This window comes from Salvelinus sp. IW2-2015, linkage group LG18, assembly GCF_002910315.2.
Source record: "Salvelinus sp. IW2-2015 linkage group LG18, ASM291031v2, whole genome shotgun sequence".
Taxonomy (NCBI): domain Eukaryota; kingdom Metazoa; phylum Chordata; class Actinopteri; order Salmoniformes; family Salmonidae; genus Salvelinus; species Salvelinus sp. IW2-2015.
Genome location: NC_036858.1, coordinates 26,669,660 through 26,691,887, shown reverse-complemented (window position 1 = coordinate 26,691,887; position 22,228 = coordinate 26,669,660). Strand labels below are relative to the sequence as shown.

At 39.6% G+C, this 22,228-nt stretch overlaps 1 protein-coding gene across 4 annotated transcripts; it reads left to right on the top strand.

The window, feature by feature from the left end:
• The first annotated feature begins 2,454 nt into the window (after positions 1-2,454).
• LOC111977901 (nucleolysin TIAR) lies at positions 2,455-21,746 on the top strand. Of its 4 annotated transcripts, none has more exons than XM_024007677.2 (13): positions 2,455-2,661; positions 5,798-5,894; positions 8,619-8,768; positions 13,830-13,884; positions 14,400-14,487; positions 17,967-18,042; positions 18,381-18,489; positions 18,590-18,685; positions 18,826-18,910; positions 19,451-19,574; positions 19,702-19,859; positions 20,260-20,298; positions 20,391-21,746. In XM_024007677.2, exons 1-13 carry the CDS (start codon positions 2,633-2,635, stop codon positions 20,512-20,514), a joined length of 1,230 nt encoding a protein of 409 aa, XP_023863445.1. In that variant the 5' UTR covers positions 2,455-2,632; the 3' UTR covers positions 20,515-21,746. The 4 variants fall into 4 exon arrangements, with proteins under 4 accessions (XP_023863445.1, XP_023863446.1, XP_023863447.1 ...); XM_024007678.2 differs by having other exon boundaries at positions 2,456-2,661; positions 20,394-21,746; XM_024007679.1 differs by lacking the exons at positions 2,455-2,661; positions 5,798-5,894; positions 8,619-8,768; positions 13,830-13,884; positions 14,400-14,487 and adding an exon at positions 16,695-16,768.
• Positions 21,747-22,228: the final 482 nt, after the last annotated feature.

Sequence of the window (22,228 nt, the reverse complement as noted above, 5' to 3'; positions counted from 1 at the left end):
AGCCAAAGGAGGAATCGTCTTTGGGGGTGACTAGTAAAATATACCTGCTGGAGCGAGTGCTACGGGTGGGTGCTGCTATGGTGACGAGTGAGCTGAGATAAGGCGGGGCTTTACCTAGGAAAGACTTATAGATGACCTGGAGCCAGTGGGTTTGGCGACGAATATGAAGTGAGGGCCAGCCAACGAGAGCATACAGGTCGCAGTGGTGGGTAGTATATGGGGCTTTGGTGACAAAACGGATGGCACTGTGATAGACTGCATCCAATTTGCTGAGTAGAGTGTTGCAGGTTATTTTGTAAATGACACCGCCAAAGTCAAGGATCGGTAGGATTGTCAGTTTTACGAGGGTATGTTTGGCAGCATGAGTGAAGGATGCTTTGTTGCGAAATAGGAAGCCGATTCTAGATTTAATTTTGGATTGTAGATGCTTAATGTGAGTCTGGAATGAGAGTTGACAATCTAACCAGACACCTAGGTATTTGTAGTTGTCCACATATTCTAAGTCAGAACCGTCCAGAGTAGTGATGCTGGACGGGCGGGCAGGTGTGGGCAGCGATCGGTTGAGGAGCATGCATTTAGTTTTACTTGCATTTAAGAGCAGTTGGAGGCCACGGAAGGAGAGTTGTAATGGCATTGAAGCTCGTCTGGAGGTTAGTTAACACAGTGTCCAAAGAAGGGCCAGAAATATACAGAATGGTGTCGTCTGCGTAGAGGTGGATCAGAGAATCACCAGCAGCAAGAGCGACATCCCAAATCATCTCAATTGGTTTGAGGTCGTTTGATTGTGGAGGCCAGGTCATCTGATGCAGCACTCCATCACTCTCCTTCTTGATCAAATAGCCCTTACATAGCCTGGAAGTGTGTTGGATCATTGTCCTGTTGAAAAAGAAATGATAGTCCCACTAAGGGCAAACCAGATGGGATGGTGAATCGTTGCAGAATGCTGTGGTAGCCATGCTGGTTAACTGTGCCTTGAATTCTAAATAAATCACTGACAGTGTCACCAGCAAGCACCATCACACCTCCTCCTCCATGCTTTATGGTGGGAGCCACACATACAGAGATCATCTGTTCACCTACTCTGCGTCTCACAAAGACACAGTGGTTGGAACCAAAAATCTCAAATTTGGACTCATCAGACCAAAGGACAGATTTCCACCGCAGCAAGTCTCTTCTTATTATTGGTGTCCTTTATTAGTGGTTTCTTTGCAGCAATTCGACCATAAAGGCCTGATTCACACAGTCTCTTCTGAACAGTTGATATTGAGATGTGTCTCTTACTTTAACTCTGTGAAGCATTTATTTGGGCTGCAATTTCTGAGGCTGGTAACTCTAATGAACATATCCTCTGCAACAGAGGTAACTCTGGGTCTTCCTTTCCTGTACCTCATGGGGTTCTCGAGTGGCGCAGTGGTCTAAGGCACACTCATTGTAAATAAGAATTTGTTCATAACTGACTTGCCTAGTTAAATAAAAGTTAAATTTAATAAAAAAAATGTAGCTGACAGAAAATGCCAGAAAATGCCAAAGAACAATCTCAAATATAAAATGTATTTTTATTTGTTTAATATACCACCCTGCATACCACTGCTGGCTTGCTTCTGAAGCTAAGTAGGGTTGGTCCTGGTCAGTCCCTGGATGGGAGACCAGGTGCTGCTGGAAGTGGTGTTGGAGGGCCAGTAGGAGGCACTCTTTCCTCTGGTCTAAACAAAGATCCCAATGCCCCAGGGCAGTGATTGGGGACACTGCTCTGTGTAGGGTGCCGTCTTTCGGATGGGACGTTAAACGGGTGTCCTGACTCTCTGAGGTCATTAAAGATCCCATGGCACTTATCGTAAGAGTAGGGGTGTTAACCCCGGTGTCCTGGCTAAATTCCCAATCTGGCCCTCAACCATCACGGTCACCTAATAATCCCCAGTTTACAATTGGCTCATTCATCCCCCTCCTCTCCCCTGTAACTATTCCCCAGGTCGTTGCTGCAAATGAGAACGTGTTCTCAGTCAACTTACCTGGTAAAATAACGGTAAAAAAATATATATATATATTCCATGTGTTATTTCATAGTTTTGATGTCTTCACTATTATTCTACAATTTTGAAAATAGTTCAAATAAAGAATGAGTTGAATGAGTAGTCCAAACGTTTGACTGTCACTGTGTATATATAGGACATCAAATACTGTAAAAAATCAGCAGGAAATGAGCTCAAAGTAGTTTTAATTTGGAAAATCTGTTCCCAGGTATTCCCATACATAAATAGAGGTTTATGTGATCGTATCCCACTGTAAGGTATGAAACGGTTCTGTTTTTGGGATTCTTGCGGTCAATTTGCAGTGTATGCTACTATTTTTAACTATGTTCCCGCTGCCTCATTCGGGCGCTGCATCATTTGTGAGTGTTTACTGTTGCCTTGTTTTATTCTAGTGCTGACTCAACTTATTTTTCACTCCGTCCCTCTGTAGGCGACATGCGCATGTGCATCAGTCAGCTTCCTGGCTCTACGGTTTGCGCCATTTTCTTTCTCTTAGCTAGCTAGCTTAGATACCGTAGAAATAAATTGATTTAGGGCCTCTTCTTATTTAATTCAGCACACCCAGTTAGTTAGTCGACATTTATGCCAATCGATTTCTGAACATGGAAGACGAAAGCCACCCCAAAACCCTGTAAGTAGTCAACACAACAGTCACGACGTTGCCAAGTTAGCTTGCTAATGTTAGTTAGCTATCGACCTCAACAGCTTCCTCATTTCAACCTCTCACTCATCAGCATACTGTTTCTCTCCAAGTGAAACAAAGGCTACAAAACTATCAAGTAGGCTGACCAAACTATATACATGAACTTATGCAATAATATATTGCATGACACATCAGCTGGTTAGAACTACTTAGCTAGCAAGCTATTGGTATCTTCTTAGCTAGCTATCTTCATGTTGAAATGTCCCAATCATGGCTGGTCTAAGCTGAGGTCGGCACGCTCAACTTCGTTCTTATATCGAGAACGGAGTTGAACGTTCCTCAGCTTGGCTGGCTTTGGATAACGTTAGCTGTCAGCGAGGTGCTTTTAAAAATTTCAAAATAAAAGTCCTGCACGTACGCAATATGTGGACAATAAGTGAATCATTTGCGGTGGACTTTTATTTTGACATGAGGTAAACAGACGAAGTGGGTCTCCAACAGACTCACGTTTCAATCTGTTTTAATAATACGATCCTTTAAATATTTCTCAAATTCCCCCGTTATAATGATCAACCGTCCTGACCACCAGTGCAGTAAATTAATGGAATTGTATTTAACTTCTGGCTTCCCATGGACTGTTTTTGTCCAACCTAATACAATTGAAAGCAAAGCTAATGTATGTAAATCTCCCCGCGACCAACTAATTATTTTTATCAACGCTGGTGTATTTACTGTTGACTAACCCCATTCCGTACAAACTTGCTCAAACGAGGCAGAGGGCTGTGTTTCATGTAGGCTTACCCTGGCGTGACGTTTTGATAATCATGTAAACCTATCCAGAACAAGGTGACTTATCAATATATTCGCCTGTAGTTCCCCCCCCCCCCCCCCCCCCTTCAAAAATAAAAAGGAAATGCTAATGTGACTATCATAAAGAACTACAAATGCCATGATGATCTGAACGAGACTGCCAAATTGAGGCAATGGTAAGAATCTCTGGATTAACTATCTAATGTTAGCTAAATGTAGTAATTAATAAATTGGCTACATTAATTTAAATAGAAAATTCTGTGAACTGTCTTATGCAAGTTTTCAATTGTGTCAGCTAGAGATGATGTGCAGGTTTTGCATGATGTCTACTTTGATGCTTATTAGAATTTTCGAATCTGAGAGTAAATAGAGCCGAATATATTGATAAAACTCACCTTGTCCGAGAGAGATTTAAGTAGGGTGAGCCTACTTGAAACGCAGCCCTTATTTTAAGTGTTTCTAAAATACCCTATGGGAAAAATGTATGGTGGGCAAACGATTGGAACCATTTCCCTGTTTGACCACTAGGTTTTAAGGGTATTATGACACCTCCACTGTGGGACTCTATATGGCCATAACCATAAGAAAACAAGAAAATGTTCACCCAGAGGCGGCACTCCTAGTGGTCGGTGACTTTAATGCAGGACAACTGAAATCCGTTTTACCTCATTTCTACCAGCATGTCACCTGTGCAACTAAGGTGAAAAAAACTCTAGATCATCTTTATTCCACATACAAAGCTCACCCTCAGTCCCTCGCCCTGCATTTGGCAAATCTGACCATAACTTCATCCTCCTGATTCCTGCTTACAAGCAAAAACTAAAACAGGAAGTACCAATGACGTGGTCTGATGAAGTGGATGTTAAAGGAAAAATCCACCCAAAACCACTAATTCCTATCATTTACAGTGTTACCTAACACTGACCGCCACTACTCCAACACCAGATGACACAACGGTGCTAGGCCTGATCACCGACAACAATGAGATGGCTTACAGGGATGAGGTCAGAAACCTGGCAGTGTGGTTCCAACAACCTCTCCCTCAACGTCAGCAAGACAAAGGAACTGATCGTGCGCTACAGAGGGCAGAGCACTCCCCCATCCACATCGACTGGGCTGTAGTGGAGCAGTTAGAGTTCCTCAGTGTCCACATCACTAAGGAATAATCATGGTACACACACACCAACACAGTTGTGAAGAGGGCACGACAACGCCGTGTCCTCCTCCTCAGGAGGCTGAAAAGATTTGGCATGGGCCCTCAGATCCTCAAAAAGTTCTACAGCTGCACCATTGAGAGCATGTTGACTGGCTGCATCACCGCTTGATATGGCAACTGCTTTCCATCTGACCGCAAATTGCTACAGAGGGTAGTGCGTACGGCCCAGTACATCACTGAGGCCAAGCTCCCTTTCATCCAGGACCTCTATACCAGGCGGTGTCAGAGGAAGGCACTAAAAATGTTCAGAGTCCAGCCACCCAAGTCATAGACTGTTCTCTCTGCTACCGCACGGCAAGCGGTACCGATGCAACAAGTCGGGGCCTAACAGGACCCTAAACTGCTTCTACCCCCAAGCCATAAGACTGCTAAATAGTTCGTACGGGGAGCTATTGGTTAACTATTTAACTACCTGCATTAACCCATCACATACACTGCTGTTACTGTTTATTATCTATTCAGTTGCCTAGTCACTTTATCACTACCTATATGTACAAATCTACCTCAACTACTTCGTACCTCTGCACATTGACTCGGTAATGGTACTCTGTGTGTATATAGCCACGTTATCGTTACTTATTGTGTATTTATTCCTCGTGTTATTTTTGATCTATTATTTCTAATTTTTGTCTCTACATTGTTGGGAAGGGTCCATAAGCATTACACTGTTAGTCTACACCTGTTGTTTACATAGCATGTGACTGATAACATTTGAAATAACTCTTTCAATCTACATTTTGTCAGATCTAGAGGCTATACAGACCTATAGGCTAAACTTTAAAATGCATATTCAGACCTTTTGCCTTTGGGGGTGCTCTATTGCTAAAAGGGGTCTCCTAGGCCTAGAGCTGAAAGTCCCCTAAATGGACAGAATGTTTTTCCAGATATGTCCTCATTGTACAGGCAGGGCCATGCCTTCCCACAACCATTAACAAAGGCAGATTTGTGTGCCTAAAACTAAAGATTCATGAGATATTATTCCATAAATTACATTCAAGCCAACATTTTAAGCAACTAAACTTCCATAGTGTAGCCTATCCTTAAATCATCAGCTTCCAACCTTCTAAGATCACTAATTTACCCCATCTTTTTCCCTAGGTATGTTGGTAACCTGTCCAGAGATGTAACAGAAATTTTGATTCTTCAGCTGTTCACCCAAATTGGACCTTGCAAAAGTTGTAAAATGATAACTGAGGTAAGATGTATTCTGCTCTATTAACTTTGATGATTTATGGAGACAATTAGTTTAATGGATTATGTACTAGGTCTAGGAATTCAAGTCAGTATACAGGGTACCTACTATGGTTAACCTTTGACTGTAACAACTGTCATTAGCTAGGTTTCCATCCAATTGGTGACAGATATTCATGCAAATACGCAAAAAATCTGCATAAAGAAAATATATGCATTTTCACACCAGTGGTGTGTTTCCACCAAATGGAGTCATTGCGGAGAAAAATCAGTGCGTGATGACGTAGTTCACACAATGTCCTTTTTCGCTTAAGTTTTCATGTACTGAATAAAATCTAAAGTTCAATGTGTTTCCATTGCATTTTCAACTACCGATAGTTTTGTGACAAAAACTGTTGCGTTAAATAGCAAATGTGTCTGCTCTGGTCTTGGCACATGCACTCTAGCCCACAGCTCGCAGATACAGTGCGGGTAGGCTAGTCTACATGAGATTATTATGGATAACATGCTGACCAGACCGCTCGCTTGTGTGCGTCCGCATGTTGATTTTGTCCACCCACACCAGAAGCGTTCAGGACACGGAGGTTGAAATATCAAAACAAACTCTGAACCAACTATATTAATTTGGGGACAGGTCGAAAAGCATTAAACATTTAGCTAGCTAGCTTGCTGTTGCTAGCTAATTTGTCCTGGGATATAAACATTGGGTTGTTTTATTTTCCCTGAAATGCACAAGGTCCTCTACCACGACAATTAATCCACAGATAAAAGGGTCAAAGTTTGTTTCTAGTAATCTCTCCTCCTTCAGACTTCTTCTTTGGACTTTATATGGCGGTTGGCAACCAACTTTAAGGTGCATTACCACTGCCAACTGGACTGGGGTGTGGACCTCAGTTCATCTTTCAATCACCTACGTGGGTATATGCTCCTAAAAACCAATGAGGAGATGGGAGAGGCGGGACTTGCAGCGCATCATGCGTCACAAATAGAACCAAGTTCTATTTTAGCGCCTGGCTACGCAGACGCTTGTTAGCGAGCAGTGAGGGTGCAATGATTGAATAACATGTATGTGTACATTTATTTTGCAGCCCATTGTGTGGTCAGCATGTAAGAGTGAGAATATTTTTTATTTGTCAAATGGCAGTCAAGCATCAATCATGATGTCACCAGAATAAGAACCTTGGAAAGGAGCATCAAGCTCATCAGCGTGCACTTTCACCAGCCTATGAAGTTCATCGTAACTTATTTCATCACTAGCCTAATAAATTGCATGGTTTCCCGAGTCGTAGTGGGAGGACCACAGACCATATCATCACGTGACTCCACATTTACGTCAATTATGGTTTCAATGGTATGATTTTACTCTCATAAATACAGTGGATGGAAACGTGGTTATGGAACATACCAGTTTTTTACATAATTATGTCCCATTTTCCATACATTTTTTATGTTGCCTTTGTTGGTCTTATTTTTCACTTAAAACTGATTTACATTTCCATCATGTTGATAAACACACCATAATCTAGAGGCGAAAGAAACGCACACCTATTTAGGCGAGGTGCTGGCTAGCGGAGTGGAACACTTAAAAAAATAAAGGAGAGCCACACACTCTAGGAGCTCAGATGCAAAAATATTTATGTCCAACGTTTCGACAGACAAGCGGTCTTCATCAGGGTATAATGACAAACACTGCAGGATGACTCATTTATATAGCGTCAAAAGAAGTGGTCACACAGGTGTCTAATCATGGCCAGGTGTGGCCTGATATCATTGGTTAATTCTCATATATTAAAATAGCATACAAAAAACATGAATGGATAATGTATGATCATAGATACAATTTGGCTACATAAGCCTACAAAACATTTACAATAGCATAATCACAAGAATGGCTTCAGATCAAATTGTATCTATGATCATTGACACATCAAGTAGAGAAAATGTCATTTGTAATTAGGTTAGGCCTACTCTTTCATAAAGCATTTAGCCTAGATCTTTGCAGAACCTAAAATGTATCTTTAAATAATTTCATCGTCACCCAAAAGGGATCGGATTCAGCACCTCCCCTAACTTGGGAGTAAACCTTTATAATATCCTCCTCCTGTCACTTACCATAGTTACAGGGGGAGAAGGGTAAACATGGTCTACCATGGGATGCTGATGTAATGGCCTTTAGTGGACCTTTCCTCGAGTTTCTCGACATCTCCAGCGTAGCTGGGTGAGACGGTATAGGCTACCATCCATATGAACTAGATGACTAGATGTCTTTGGTTTGATCTCTTTTTTTTGTCCTGAATGTCTTGTTTAGTCAGATATATCAGGGGATATTTACTAGTCTAAATGGGGTGTTTTCTGTTTCGGCTACTTTTCTCTCCCCTTATAGTAAATGTATGATTAGGCCTTTTTCAAATGCCTCCAAAATGGTAACTGAGTCCTCTACTATTATAGTGGGTTATATCTAGATATTGTGCAATGAATGCAATCAGATCAAATTGCTTATTTTTAAAAAATGTATAAAACAGCCTTTAGGTTACCCTTTGTACCAAAGAGGAAAGTTAGGGTTATTGAATCCCAGCCTTTAAAACAATGTTACATATTGCAACACAGTGTTGATGATACATGGTAATCCCCCCAGTAGAGTAACATGGTTACTCAGTTCTTGCAGTTGTATTCCAAATAATGTTATATGTTTGGCAATAATATACTCTCCCAACTTCTTTTTCCTCAGCAACCCGATAGCAGGAGGATGAACTCTTCTGTCGGATTTTCTGTTTTGCAGCAATCAAGCAATGACCCGTATTGCTTTGTGGAGTTCTTTGAACATAGAGATGCTGCTGCTGCCCTAGCAGCCATGAACGGGAGGAAGATATTGGGAAAGGTAATTTTTCCATTCAAATGTAGTACTCTGTGTGGATGCGGTTTTCTTGCTAAGTGCTGGTTATAACTAGGGTTGAATGGCAGGAACCCAGTTACTGGAATTTACCGGGATTTACCGCACAACACTACTCCCCTTTCCCCGAGATAAATAACTGCAAGAAACCGGTAGATTATTTATATGAACAGGATGGCGTGAAATGGAACTGTTAAATTACATGCCGTGTCTAAATCGAGATTGCATGTAGACGTATCAGTTCATCATGGTAACTTTTGTTCTTGTGACAGGTAGGCCTACATTTGTGTGCGCGTCTAATTTACCCATCTCTATCTGGCTTTTGTTGGTCACCTTGTTTTTTTAATTGTGAAAATAAAAAACATTTTATTTCAGCTGCAGAGTTTTTAAACAGCCTGTCACTCGAATGTCGTTGCTATAAATTAGTGCACGTGCAAGCAATCTTCTCGCAGTCTTTCTCTCCCTCTATCAACTCCATTCAAATTGCATCCAAATAGATAATCCTGTTCTAGATTGATATATAGCCCTATATATAGATGTCCTAGCCTACCTCTTTCAGGTAATAAATTCAATGCAGTATCATTATAATTAATGATGGGTTGTGCATAATAAGCTTTTAACTTATAACCTCTGTGTGTGCGCGTATTGTGCAAGAGACCTGTGCTCCGCTGGCCTCTCCTTAAAAACGCTCCTTTGCTCTTGTAGTCCCATGCAGGAAAAGCTAGACTAGAATAGCTTGCTGGACATACTTCTTTTGAGCATTTTTTTTATACCAATAGACTATTTGAAGAGGGACACAGGCTCTTTTTTTCCTGAATGTTAAATACAGCAGCCAATAGAACTCACGGGTAGTTTGAAAGAAGACTGAACACGCAATGGCGATAGGCTATAGCAATTATTTATTCATACCCATGAGCATTCTTGAAGAGAAGTGAAAGCCTTCTGCATCTAATTCTAGACCTATATTATTCAAGGATGTCATTAGCAGGATGAAGACAAGGACAACAAAACTTATTTAATTTAACTTTTGAAAGCGAGGAAGGAATGAAGCAACAATAGAGAGTTTGAGGAAGTAGGCTAATAACATTAGGGGAAATATTATGAAAGGTATATAGAGTGCATTCGGAAAGTATTCAGACCCCCTTTTTCCACATTTTGTTACGTTCCAGCCTTATTCTAAAATGGATTAAATAAAACAATTTCCTCAGCAATCTACACACAATACCCCATGATGACGAAGCGAAAGCAGATTTTTAGACATTTTTGCTAGAGTATAAAATAAAAACTGAATACCTTATGTAAATAAGTATTCAGACCCTTTGCTATGAGACTCAAAGTTGAGCTCTGGTGCATCCTGTTTCCATTGATCATCCTTGAGATGTTTCTACTACTTGATTGGAGTCTACCTGTGGTAAATTCAATTGATTGGACAAGATTTGGAAATGCAAACACCTGTCTATATAAGGTCCCACAGTTGACAGTGCATGTCAGAGCAAAAACCAAGCCATGAGGTTGAAGGAATTGTCCGTAGAGCTCCGAGACAGGTTTGTGTCAAGGCACAGATCTGGGGAAGGGTACCAAAACATTTCTGCAGCATTGAAGGTCACCAAGAACACAGTGGCCTCCATCATTCTTAAATGGAAGAAGTATGGAACCACCAAGACTCTTCCTAGAGCTAGCAACACGGGCAAACTGAGCAATCGGGGGAGAAGGGCCTTGGTCAAGGAGGTGACCAAGAACCCGATGGTCACTCTGACAGAGATCCAGAGTTCCTCTGTGGAGATGGGAGAACCTTCCAGAAGGACAACCATCTCTGCAGCAATCCACCAATCAGGCCATTTTGTAGAGTGAAGCCAGACGAAGCCACTCCTCAGTAAAAGGCACATGACAGCCTGCTTGGAGTTTGCCAAAAGGCACCTAATGACTCAGACCATGAGAAACAAGATTCTCTTGTCTGATGAAACCAAGATTGAACTCTTTGGCCTGAATGCCAAGCGTCACGTTTGGAGGAAACCTGACACCATCCCTACGGGGAAGCATGGTGGTGGCTGCATCATGCTGGGGGCATGTTTTTCAGCGGCAGGGGCTGGGAAACTAGTCAGTATCGAGGCAAAGATGAATAGAGAAAAGTGTAGAGAGATCTTTGATGAAAACCTGCTCCAGAGTGCCAGACTGGGGCGAAGGTTCACCTTCCAAAATGACAACGACACTAAGCATACAGCGAAGACAACGCAGGAGTAGCTTTGGGACAAGTCTCTGAATGTCCTTGAGTGGCCCAGCCAGAGCTAGGACTTGAACCTGATCGAACATCTCTGGAGAGGCTTGAAAATAGCTGTGCAGCAACGCTCCCCATCCAACCTGACAGAGCTTGAGAGGATCTACAGAGAAGAATGGGAGAAACTCTCCAAATACAGGCGTGCCATGCTTGTAGCGTCACACTCATGAAGACTCGAGACCGTAGTTGCCGCCAAAGGTGATTTAACAAAGTACTGAGTAAAGTCTGAATTCTTATGTTAATGTGATATCAGCTTTTTTTATATATATATATATATATATATATAATATATATATATATATATATATATATCACACACATTTGCAAACATTTCTAAATACCCCATAATGACAAAGCAAAAACAGGTTATGTGTGTAGATTGAGGCAAAAAAAAACAATTGAATAAATGTTATACGGCTGTAACATAACAAAATGTGGAAAAAGTCAAGGTGTCTGAATAACTTTCCGAATGCAACTGTATATGCGTCAGCCTACTAACATATCAAAAATAGGCCCTACTAATAAAATAAAAAATAACGGAAATCTATATACCTATGCTGCACCAGATCATATGTTTTCTTCTGCTTTATCATGGTTTGAACGAGGTCCATAATTTCAGTCCATATAATACAATAAGGTACAGTAATACAGTTTCACACTCAAAAAGATTAGCCTACTGGAGCTAGTTTAATTTATTTACACGAGAGCATATAGCTAACGACGTCTATGGGCTTTTTGTTTTTCTGTCGTGGCGTAATGTGTAGTAGCCTATATCATGTATAGTTGAAGTCGGAAGTTTACATACACTTAGGTTGGAGTCATTAAAACTAGTTTTTCAACCACTCGCAAATTCTTGTTAACAAACTATAGTTTGGGAAAGTTGTTTAGGACAAGTAATTTTTCCAACAATTGTTTACAGACAGATTATTTCACTTATATTCACTTTATCACAATTCCAGTGGGTCAGAAGTTTACATACACTAAGTTTACTGTGCCTTTAAACAGCTTGGAAATGTCCAGAAATTGATGTCATGGCTTTAGAAGCTTCTGATAGGCTTTGACATCATCTGAGTCAATTGGAGTGTACCTGTGGATGTATTTCAAGGCCTACCTTCAAACTCAGTGCCTCTTTGCTTGACATCATGGGAAAATCAAAAGAAATCAGCCCAAAATGGTAAACCTCCACAAGTCTGGTTCATCCTTGGGAGCAATTTCCAAACGCCTGAAGGTACCACGTTCATCTGTACAAACAATAGTATGCAAGTATAAATACCATGGGACCTCGCAGCCGTCACACCGCTCAAGAAGGAGACGCGTTCTGTCGCCTAGAGATGAATGTACTTTGGTGCGAAAAGTGCAAATCAATCCCAGAACAACAGCAAAGGACCTTGTGAAGATACTGGAGGAAACCGGTACAAAAAGTATCTATATCCCACAGTAAAACAAGTCTTATTTCGACATAACCTGAAAGGCCGCTCAGCAAGGAAGAAGCCACTGCTCCAAAACTGCCAATAAAAAAGCCAGACTACGGTTTGCAACTGACACATGGGGACAAAGATCGTACTTTTTGGAGAAATGTCCTCTGCTCTGATGAACAAAAATAGAACTGTTTGCCATAATGACCATTGTTATGTTTGGAGGAAAAAGGGGGAGGCTTGAAAGCCGAAGAACACCATCCCAACCGTGAAGCACATGGGTGGCAGCGTCATGTTGTGGGGGTGCTTTGCTGCAGGAGGGACTGGTGCGCTTCATAAAATGGATAGAATCATGAGGCAGGAAAATTATGTGGATATATTGAAGCAACATCTCAAGACATCAGTCAGGAAATTAAAGCTTGGTCGCAAATGGGTCTTCCAAATGGACAATGACCCCAAGCATACTTCCAAAGTTGTGACAAAATGGCTTAAGGAACAACAAAGTCAAGGTATTGGAGTGGCCATCACTAAGCCCGGACCTCAATCCTATAGAAAATTTGTGGGCAGACTGAAAAAGCGTGTGCGAGCAAGGAGGCCTACAAACCTGACTCAGTTACAACAGCTCGGTCAGGAGGAATGGGCCAAAATTCACCCCAACTTATTGTGGGAAGCTTGTGGAAGGCTACCCGAAACGTTTGACCCAAAGATAAACATTTTAAAGGCAATGCTACCAAATACTAATTGAGTGTATGTAAACTTCTGACTCACTGGGAATTGTGATGAAAGAAATTAAGCTGAAATAAATCATTCTCTCTACTATTATTCTGACGTTTTCAACATCTTTAGGATCACCACTTTATTTTAACTAACCTACGACGGCGATTTTTACTAGGATTTAATGTCAGGAATTGTGAAAAACTGAGTTTAAATGTATTTGGCTAAGGTGTATGTAAACTTCCGACTTCAACTGTATATATTGGAAAACTGCACAATAATTTGTCAATTTTTGGGCTTGGGCTCATTAAATATCGTTAATGTAGGGATCATAAAATGTATTTAATATATGGCTCATCAGGCTCAGGTAGCATCAGGTTAGAATGTTCTTGCTGATCAAAGCTCTAATCAAATCCAGACATATTTATATGCCTTATAATGCTTTTGAATGACACTTCCGGTTTTGGCGGGAAACACCGGGTCACCTGGGAGAAAAGTGATTTATTCTCAGGATGAAACATCTGTAAAATACCGGAATAATTTTCAACCCTAGTTGTAAACCTTTCACAGTTGCTTTAAGGGACATGGAATGAATGTCTTTGCTCCACTTACGTTTCATTGTTCTGTGAACTGTTTTTTCTTCAGGAGGTCAAAGTAAATTGGGCAACCACTCCAAGTAGCCAGAAGAAAGACACATCTAGTAAGTGTTTACATTTGAACCTTTTCATCTTTTACTACAAAGGCAGTAAAAAATAATAAAAACATTTCTAAAGGCACTCGCACATCTGAGCTATCTTTGTTTATTTTTTCTCAGTAAAAAAATCTTTAAGATTTATTGTCACATACACCGGATAAGTGCAGTGAAATTTAGTAGTACGGTCACATACGTGTTTAGTGGGTGTAGCGAAATGCTTGTGCTTCTAGCTCCGACAGTGCAGTAATATCTTAACAAGTAATATCTAACAAATACATAACATATACCCAATACACACATCTAAGTAAATGAATGGAATTAAGAATATATAAATATATGGACACGCACGTAACGCTTTAAATGCCTTGTTCAAGGATACATCAACAGATTTTTGACGTTGTCTACTTGGGTATTCGAACCAGCGACCTTTCAGTTACTGGCCCACCGCTCTAACTGCTAGGCTACCTGCCACCCAGTAGCTACATTAGAGAATAATAGTTATTCTGTCTTGATCATTTCAGATCACTTCCATGTATTTGTTGGAGACCTGAGCCCTGAGATCACCACTGAGGATATCAAAGCTGCATTTGCCCCTTTTGGGAAAATCTCGTAAGTTGCTTTGTGTTTTAAGCTTGTCGGATGATGTATGTTGTTTCCAGATTTGACATCCCCTGGAAATAGTTTTTCTCTGTTATTTTGTCGAATCATTCGAGTAACTTTAGAGTTCTTCTCATAATACATGTGTTTGTAAGCGGTCCATGAACAGAATAGATGTGTAACCATATACAGTATATACAGTGCATTCGGAAAGTATTCAGACCCCTTGACTTTTTCTACATTTTGTTACGTTACAGCCTTATTTTAAAATCTATTAAATAGTTTTTTCCCCCTCATCAATATACACACACAATACCTCACAATGACAAAGCAAAAACAGTTATTTTTTAAATTTGAGCAAATTCATTAAATAAAATAACAGAAATATATCACATTTACTTAAGCATTCCTTTACCTAGTACTCTGAGGCACTTTTGGCAGCGATTACAGCCTTGAGTCTTCTTGGGTATGACGCTACAAGCTTGGCACAACTGTATTTGGGGAGTTTCTTCCATTCTTCTGTGCAGATCCTCTGTCAGGTTGGATTTGGAGAGTTGCTGCACAGCTATTTTCAGGTCTCTAGAGATGTTCGATCGAGTTCAAGTCCTGGCTCTGGCTGGGCTACTCAAGGAAATTCAGAGACTTTGTCCCTAAGCTACTCCTGCGTTGTCTTGGCTGTGTGCTTAGCGTCGCTGACCTGTTGGAAGGTCAACCTTCTCCCCAGTCTGATGTCCCGAGCGCTCTGGAGCAGGTTTTCATCAAGGATTTCTCTGTAATTTGCTCCGTTCATCTTTCCCTCGATCCTGACTAGTCTCCCAGTCCCTGCTGCTGAACAAAATCCCCACATCATGATGCTGCCACCACCATGCTTTACCGTAGGGATCGTGCCAGGTTTCCTCCAGACATGACACTTGGCATTCAGGGCAAAAAGTTCAATCTCATGAGACCAGAGAATCTTGTTTCTCATGGTCTGAGAGTCCTTTAGGTGCCTTTTGGTATACTCCAAGTGAGTTATCATGTGCCTTTTACAGAGGAGTGGCGGCCAGCTCTAGGAAGAGTCTTGGTGGTTTCAAACTTCTTCCATTTAAGAATGATGTAGGCCACAGGGTTCTTGGGGACTTTCAATGTTGCAGAAATGATTTGGTACCCTTCCCCAGATCTGTGCCACGACACAATTCTGTCTCGGAGTTATACGGACAATCCCTTCGACCCCTTGGGGTGATTTTTGCTCTGACATGCACTGTCAGCTGTTGGATCTTATTATAGACAGGTGTGTGCCTTTCCGAATCTTGTCCAATCAATAGAATTTACCACAGGTGGACTCCAAGTTGAAGAAACATCTCAAGGATGATCAATGGAAACAGGATGTACCTGAGCTCAATTTCGAGTCTAATAGCAAAGGGTCTGAATACTTATGTAAATAAGATATTTCTGTGTTTTATTTGTAATACATTTGCAAAAGTTTCTAATCTTGTTTTCGCTTTGTCATTTTTCTTTAATCCATTATAGAATAAGGCTGTAACGTAAGAACATTTAGAAAAAGTCAAGGGGTCTGAATACTTTCCGAATGTGTTGTATACTGTAGATGTAATTCCTTTGACTATTGGTTGAAATTACTTTTTAAAGCACATCACACCCAGTCTTGATACATACGTCTCTATCCCTGTTTTGATCATTTGTGAAAAGCAGGATGACAGAACAAGTGACAAAGTATTTTCAATTGTAATTCATAATTATTTACTTTCAGTCTATATCTAAAACCACACTAATTTCACAGCCAACATTGAATGTCAGCTTTCTATTTTCCCCTCATGCTTTTTTGATAAATGTAGGAAATGGTAAGTAGTTTGGGATGTCAAATATAAGATTGCAGGTCAAGCTTTGTATGTGTAACCCTGAAAAGCATTCAGCCTTTCAGTAGTTGTGAGTCTCAGTTAAGTAATAGCATTCTGGTTATTTTACAGAAATGCTCATAGGATTGGACAGGAGCTTGAAGTCTAACAGCAAGGAACTGTGCACACTGGAAACTCAGATGTAGACGTTTTTCTCATATCTATTTATTCTATACCTTTTTGTGTTTTTGTATTAACATGACCTAGTTTAGTATAACAAACTCCAATATTCAATACATATACTTAAGATTTGTGTAAAACTGATTCTGGTTTGTTAATGTTGATAGTTTTTGCTCCTTTCCTAAAAATCTGAAAATGTTTTCAAATTTGCAGCTCCCCAAACTCCATAATGGTGGTAAAGAATTTACCAGGAAAAATAAAGAAATCTGTTAACAGGCCATGTATGCCATTTAATTCCTTTTTTCTCTTTGATATTTATATATATTTATATTGGTAGGATGAACACCATCAGCAGATATTAGGAATGCATGGTAGTCCATAAGTGTTGTGGATTATAATTGGTGCACTGTTTGACAGGGAACCCTTAACTGAAAATGAATCTGGAGAAAGAAGCAGTTAAAACTATCAGTGTATGTTGCATTTCTTTGTACTTGTTTTTGTTTTCAAATGCTGCCTTTTATCAGTAATCAGTTTAGGGTTTTTAAGGTAGTTAAAGGTGCTTGAATTTTGTAATGTAATTTCAGAAAATGTCCATAATATGTCTGCCGCTAATAGTGGAATGATAGTGTTTCACAGTATTACCGACCCAACGGTGACCTGATATGCTGTGATATTCGCCTATTGATTTCTCCCGCCAGAGCGACATCATCTGTTGTCAAAATGGGAAAGCTGTTCTGACTTTGTGGCTGTGTTATCTATTGGTAATCGCTCTGTCATTTCCTGGTTGCAAAAATTCTACACTGTTCGCAAAATTTGAGTTTAAGTGAGAAAACTAGCACTGAATAGTGTAGGGAATCATTGTACCATCTAAAGCACTGTGTATTTATCTTTTCAATAACAAAATGTTATTTTTTTTCTTCTGCTGTTTGAAGCTGGTGGACTAAAACCGAACCGGTTTCAGCTTCAAACAGCTGTAAAAACGGTATTTATTGTTAATGAAAATATATTTCACAGCAATTTAGATTGTAAAATGATTCCCTATTCAGTGCTTGTTTTCTCACATAAACTGAAGTTGAGTGAACAGTGTAGAACTTTAGCAACCAGGAGATGACATAGCGATTTCCACTAGATAACAATGCCACAAAGTCAGAACAGCTTTCCCATTTTGACGACAGACGCTGCTCTGGCAGGAGAAATCAATAGACCGATATCACAGCCAATCACAACACTGGCAGGTACAGTAAGTAATACTGTAAAACACTATCATTACACTGTTAATGCAGATATATTATGGACCTTTTCTGAAATTACAATGCAAAAATTAAAACAAATCCTGTGTAGCACCTTTAAGATATTTATTGGGATTTTAGGGGGCAATGTAGTCGATTCGAAGTTCAGTGTGTGTGTGTGGTTCCTTTTAATTTATGCATGTTATACAGTGGTGCAATGGTCTGATGCTATTGTCTTGTGTCCTTCCAGGGATGCTCGTGTTGTGAAGGACATGACTACAGGGAAATCTAAGGGGTATGGATTTGTGTCCTTCTATAACAAACTGGTAAGGCTCCGGTGCAGGAACACAAGATGAAGGTTATTTCTATTTCTGTTTACTATTTTCTATTTTCAGTAGATTAGATCTTTAGACAATTTTAAAGTTTTATAAATAAGTACACTGTAAATGCACATTTTGTGTTCTATGTTGGTAGTTTTGTAACTTAAGTACAAGTTGTAGTTTATTTGATAGTTAATTATTCCTGTTGAATATATATTCTTATCCATCCATTTAGTATACAAAACATGTTTTAAATGACATAATAATAGCACATAGTTTATAGAATATGTATAGAACAATGTAGAATCTGGAGAGGAAACGTTGTCTTCTGTTTTAAACAACAGGATGCAGAGAATGCCATTGTGCACATGGGGGGACAGTGGTTAGGGGGACGCCAGATAAGGACCAACTGGGCAACTCGCAAGCCACCCGCCCCAAAGAATGTGCAAGACAGTAAGTATGAGTGAGATAAGACTGTGTTGATTTAATAGAGTTGAAATGGGAGTTATTAGGCTGAATGTTCATATTTATCTCCTTTGTATGTTTACACCAGATGGCTCGAAGCAGCTGAGGTTTGAAGATGTAGTGAACCAATCCAGTCCCCAGAACTGCACTGTGTACTGTGGAGGAATCCAGTCCGGACTATCAGGCAAGTTAAACATGAAAAGTTACACTCAGACTGTTTAGAATCAATCGTTAGATGTTCGCAACAAATAGAGTTTGGGAAATAAAGACTGGGTTGGCAGACAAAGGTGGATGATTGTTTAATTGAAATCTTTTTCCTTGCAGAGCATCTCATGCGTCAGACATTTTCGCCCTTTGGACAAATCATGGAAATAAGAGTTTTCCCAGAGAAAGGTTACTCTTTCATCAGGTACCGTTTTGTTCTGAGCAAAGATTCCCTATTTTGTTTATGTACAACACTATGTATTGCCTCATTCTGCCTGTAGATGATAGTACCGGTACATGACTCAAAAATAAATCTTCTAATAATACACCAAAAGCTCCCAATAATAATGTCTACTGTAGAATCCAATCAGATTTATTTGTGAAAGTAGTTAAATGGTTTTATTACATCCTTTTTTGGTTATGCTTTATAATAACTTGGATATTATTATTATATATCCTTATAAATTATTTTAAGCATGTTTTAAACGGTATAAATGCTCATGAATAAAATACAAATGTATGAATAATATGTACACTCTTTTTATAAATAGTTTGTTTATTCATGAGTTATTACAGTGTGTTTTCCTATGATTGGTATTCTTGAAACGGTACTTATTACTTAACACGGTCAACCATAAAAAACTAAATTCCTCATGTTGCACATTTTTATTTTACATTGTGATTGCAGTGCTGAATGACTTTTCTTGACCGCTGTTTCTTGTCGACATTTGTGTTCTTCTGACAGGTTCTCCTCCCATGAAAGTGCTGCCCATGCAATTGTTTCTGTAAATGGAACGTCCATCGAATGCCACATAGTGAAGTGCTACTGGGGCAAAGAATCCCCCGACATTGCCAAAAGCGTACCACAGGTAGACACAAGTATCTTTAATTGAGACACTGCTCAATTCAAATATTGACATTTCCTAGTGCATATATATATTTTTCTTTACTCACCCAGAAAATGATTGTATTATGATCAATTGTATCTTTAAACAGATGGAGTATGGTCAGGGTCAGTGGGGACAATGGAGCCAAATGTATGGGAGCCCCCAGGCCCAGCAGTATGGACAACAGTACATGGCAAATGGTTGGCAAGTGCCCTCTTATGGAGTGTCTTATGGACAGTCTTGGAATCAGCAAGGATTTGGTGTAGAGTAAGTATAAACTAATTACTCAGATCATGCACATTGTGAAATGCTCTTGAAAGGAGAATTATTTCCTTAGTATCCAAACCAGTTCAGTTGTTTGCAGCACTTGTTCATTAGGGAGTTCTGTTCTTTTTTCAGACTATACTGTAGGCTTCCTGGTGTGATTGCACAAAAGAGGCTCACATTGCTGGTTACATTCAGAACATTTTTTTCAAGACTGTTTGCTTTCCTCAAAAGTATCTATTTAACATTTTAACACCATTACTACTTTTCTGTCAGCAATATTCTCCTTAACCACAGTTTCTGGTTGACATTTGCAAGCATAGGCCTATATCCAGTGTCATAGCGAACCTGGTGAAATGGTTTGACTCCAGAACTACACTAAACTATGAGATCTTGTTCACAGGGACTCCATTCTGGCTGCAGCAGCACAGAACCTTTCAAGGTGACAAATGCAATCAGTGTTTTATAGCCCAAAGCTTTCACTTACCAGCCTCTATCATTCCGTGACCCTTGTTGTGGTTGTCTTCTCTCTAGCAGACAGTCCCAGTCCCCAGCCTGGGTTGGAGGGTTTGGATCCCCGGCACCGTCCCAGCCTCAGACCGGTCCTGTGATGCCCAACCAGGGAAACTTCAACATGGCTGGCTACCAGACACAGTGAGCAGGCTCTCACTCATATCAATAACACAGGCATGTCAGGCAAGTCAGAATTAGTGGACTTTCAATTAGGAGAACATAAAGAAATTAGCATTGTAATCTAATCATCTGGAGAGATTGTGTTAAAGCAGAGAAGATCAGGAACAATAGCTTAACTCTCAGATATATGAGGAAGCAAATGTTATTTATAAAGACAAGTAGTGAGGGGAGGGGGTTGTTTTTATTGGCTGAAGTTATGTACAAATGAAATGTCAACAGGTGGTTGAAACAAAACTTGGACTGAATTTTCATGCTTTTATATAGGGAATATCTTTTAAAAAATAAAGTTTTTGTTTACTACTTAATGTAGCCTAAACGGACTTAAAAGGTAATTTGAATACCCTAGTTTGTCACAGGACATTGCATAGGTACATAATGTACATTTTCTGAACATACAGCTCTTTAAATTGTTAGTTTCTCCCCATCAACTCTGATTGTGCGTTTGCTGATTTTTAAATCACTTTCTGAACTTTTGACAGATGTGAGTAAACACATTTTCAGTCTCCTGTTTTAAGAAGCACTTTTAGGGTTCACATGTTAGTTGTAAATCTTCAAATGAATATGGATTTGCGTGCCATTATGTATATTTACATTTTATTTACTTCACTCTCTTCATCTCTTGACATTGTACCAGCCGAATTTCTTGAAAATGCGTGTAAATCTGTATGCTATTATTTGATTATACCTGTAAATGTCACTTATAAAGGAAAAGGGTCAGGAAGGCCAAACATTTATATAACCCTCAACCTGATTTAAAATAAGGATTTCCAAGCATGTACTCTTTAGTAAACCTAATTCTGTATATACTGTAGATGGGTGTGCAATGCAGGGCTGACATATTGAATATATTCAATATAATTTACAAAGAAGCCTTAATTTAAATGTCAGTTAATGCACCATTCATTATTTTACTCACTGAAGCCCTGTTAGAAACCTGAACTCTAGATTTTAGAACTGATGTTTTTACCATTTAAAGTTGTGTGCCATTTTCAGCTAATAGCAGGCGACGAGGAATTAACATTTCCTGGAAACATTGAGGGTGTATTGCACGTTTTTGAAAATGTATTATCTTGGTTGCTCAAAGTATTGAATGTAAATGGCAGAATTGTTTTAATGATGAATAAAGCTCAGCGATTGACAAAAGTCCCTTTTCAATGTAAAAGGGTCTCAATAAAAATTATTATTGGAAGAAAATAAGCTGATCCCCCGTCTTGTGTGTTCAGTGCATTTACTGTAGTCTACTACAAGTCTTGAGCTATGTTTGTGTTCAGTGCATTTACTGTAGTCTACTACAAGTCTTGAGCTATGTTTGCCTAAATGGGGAGTCAATATTGTAAAGCTAATGTTTTATAACAATTTATGAATTACACTACTCAAAATACTACATATTACTTGACACTAAAAACTGTACAATTAATACATGAATAATTCAAATGACCTATGGTCCTTAAAATAGCCAAATGCTCCTTTTAAAACAATACCATTTCTAGTAAAAAGAAAGGGTTGGACACCTTTTAAAATAAAAACACATTTTTAGTCACTAGTCCTAGGGTTTTGAAGACAAGGCAATTTCCCAAACTCGCGTTCCCCACTCTGGTCCTCGAGTACCCCCAAGGCCCCAACAACACATTTGTTGTAGCCCCAGACAAAAATCACCTGATTCAACTTGTCAAGAGCTT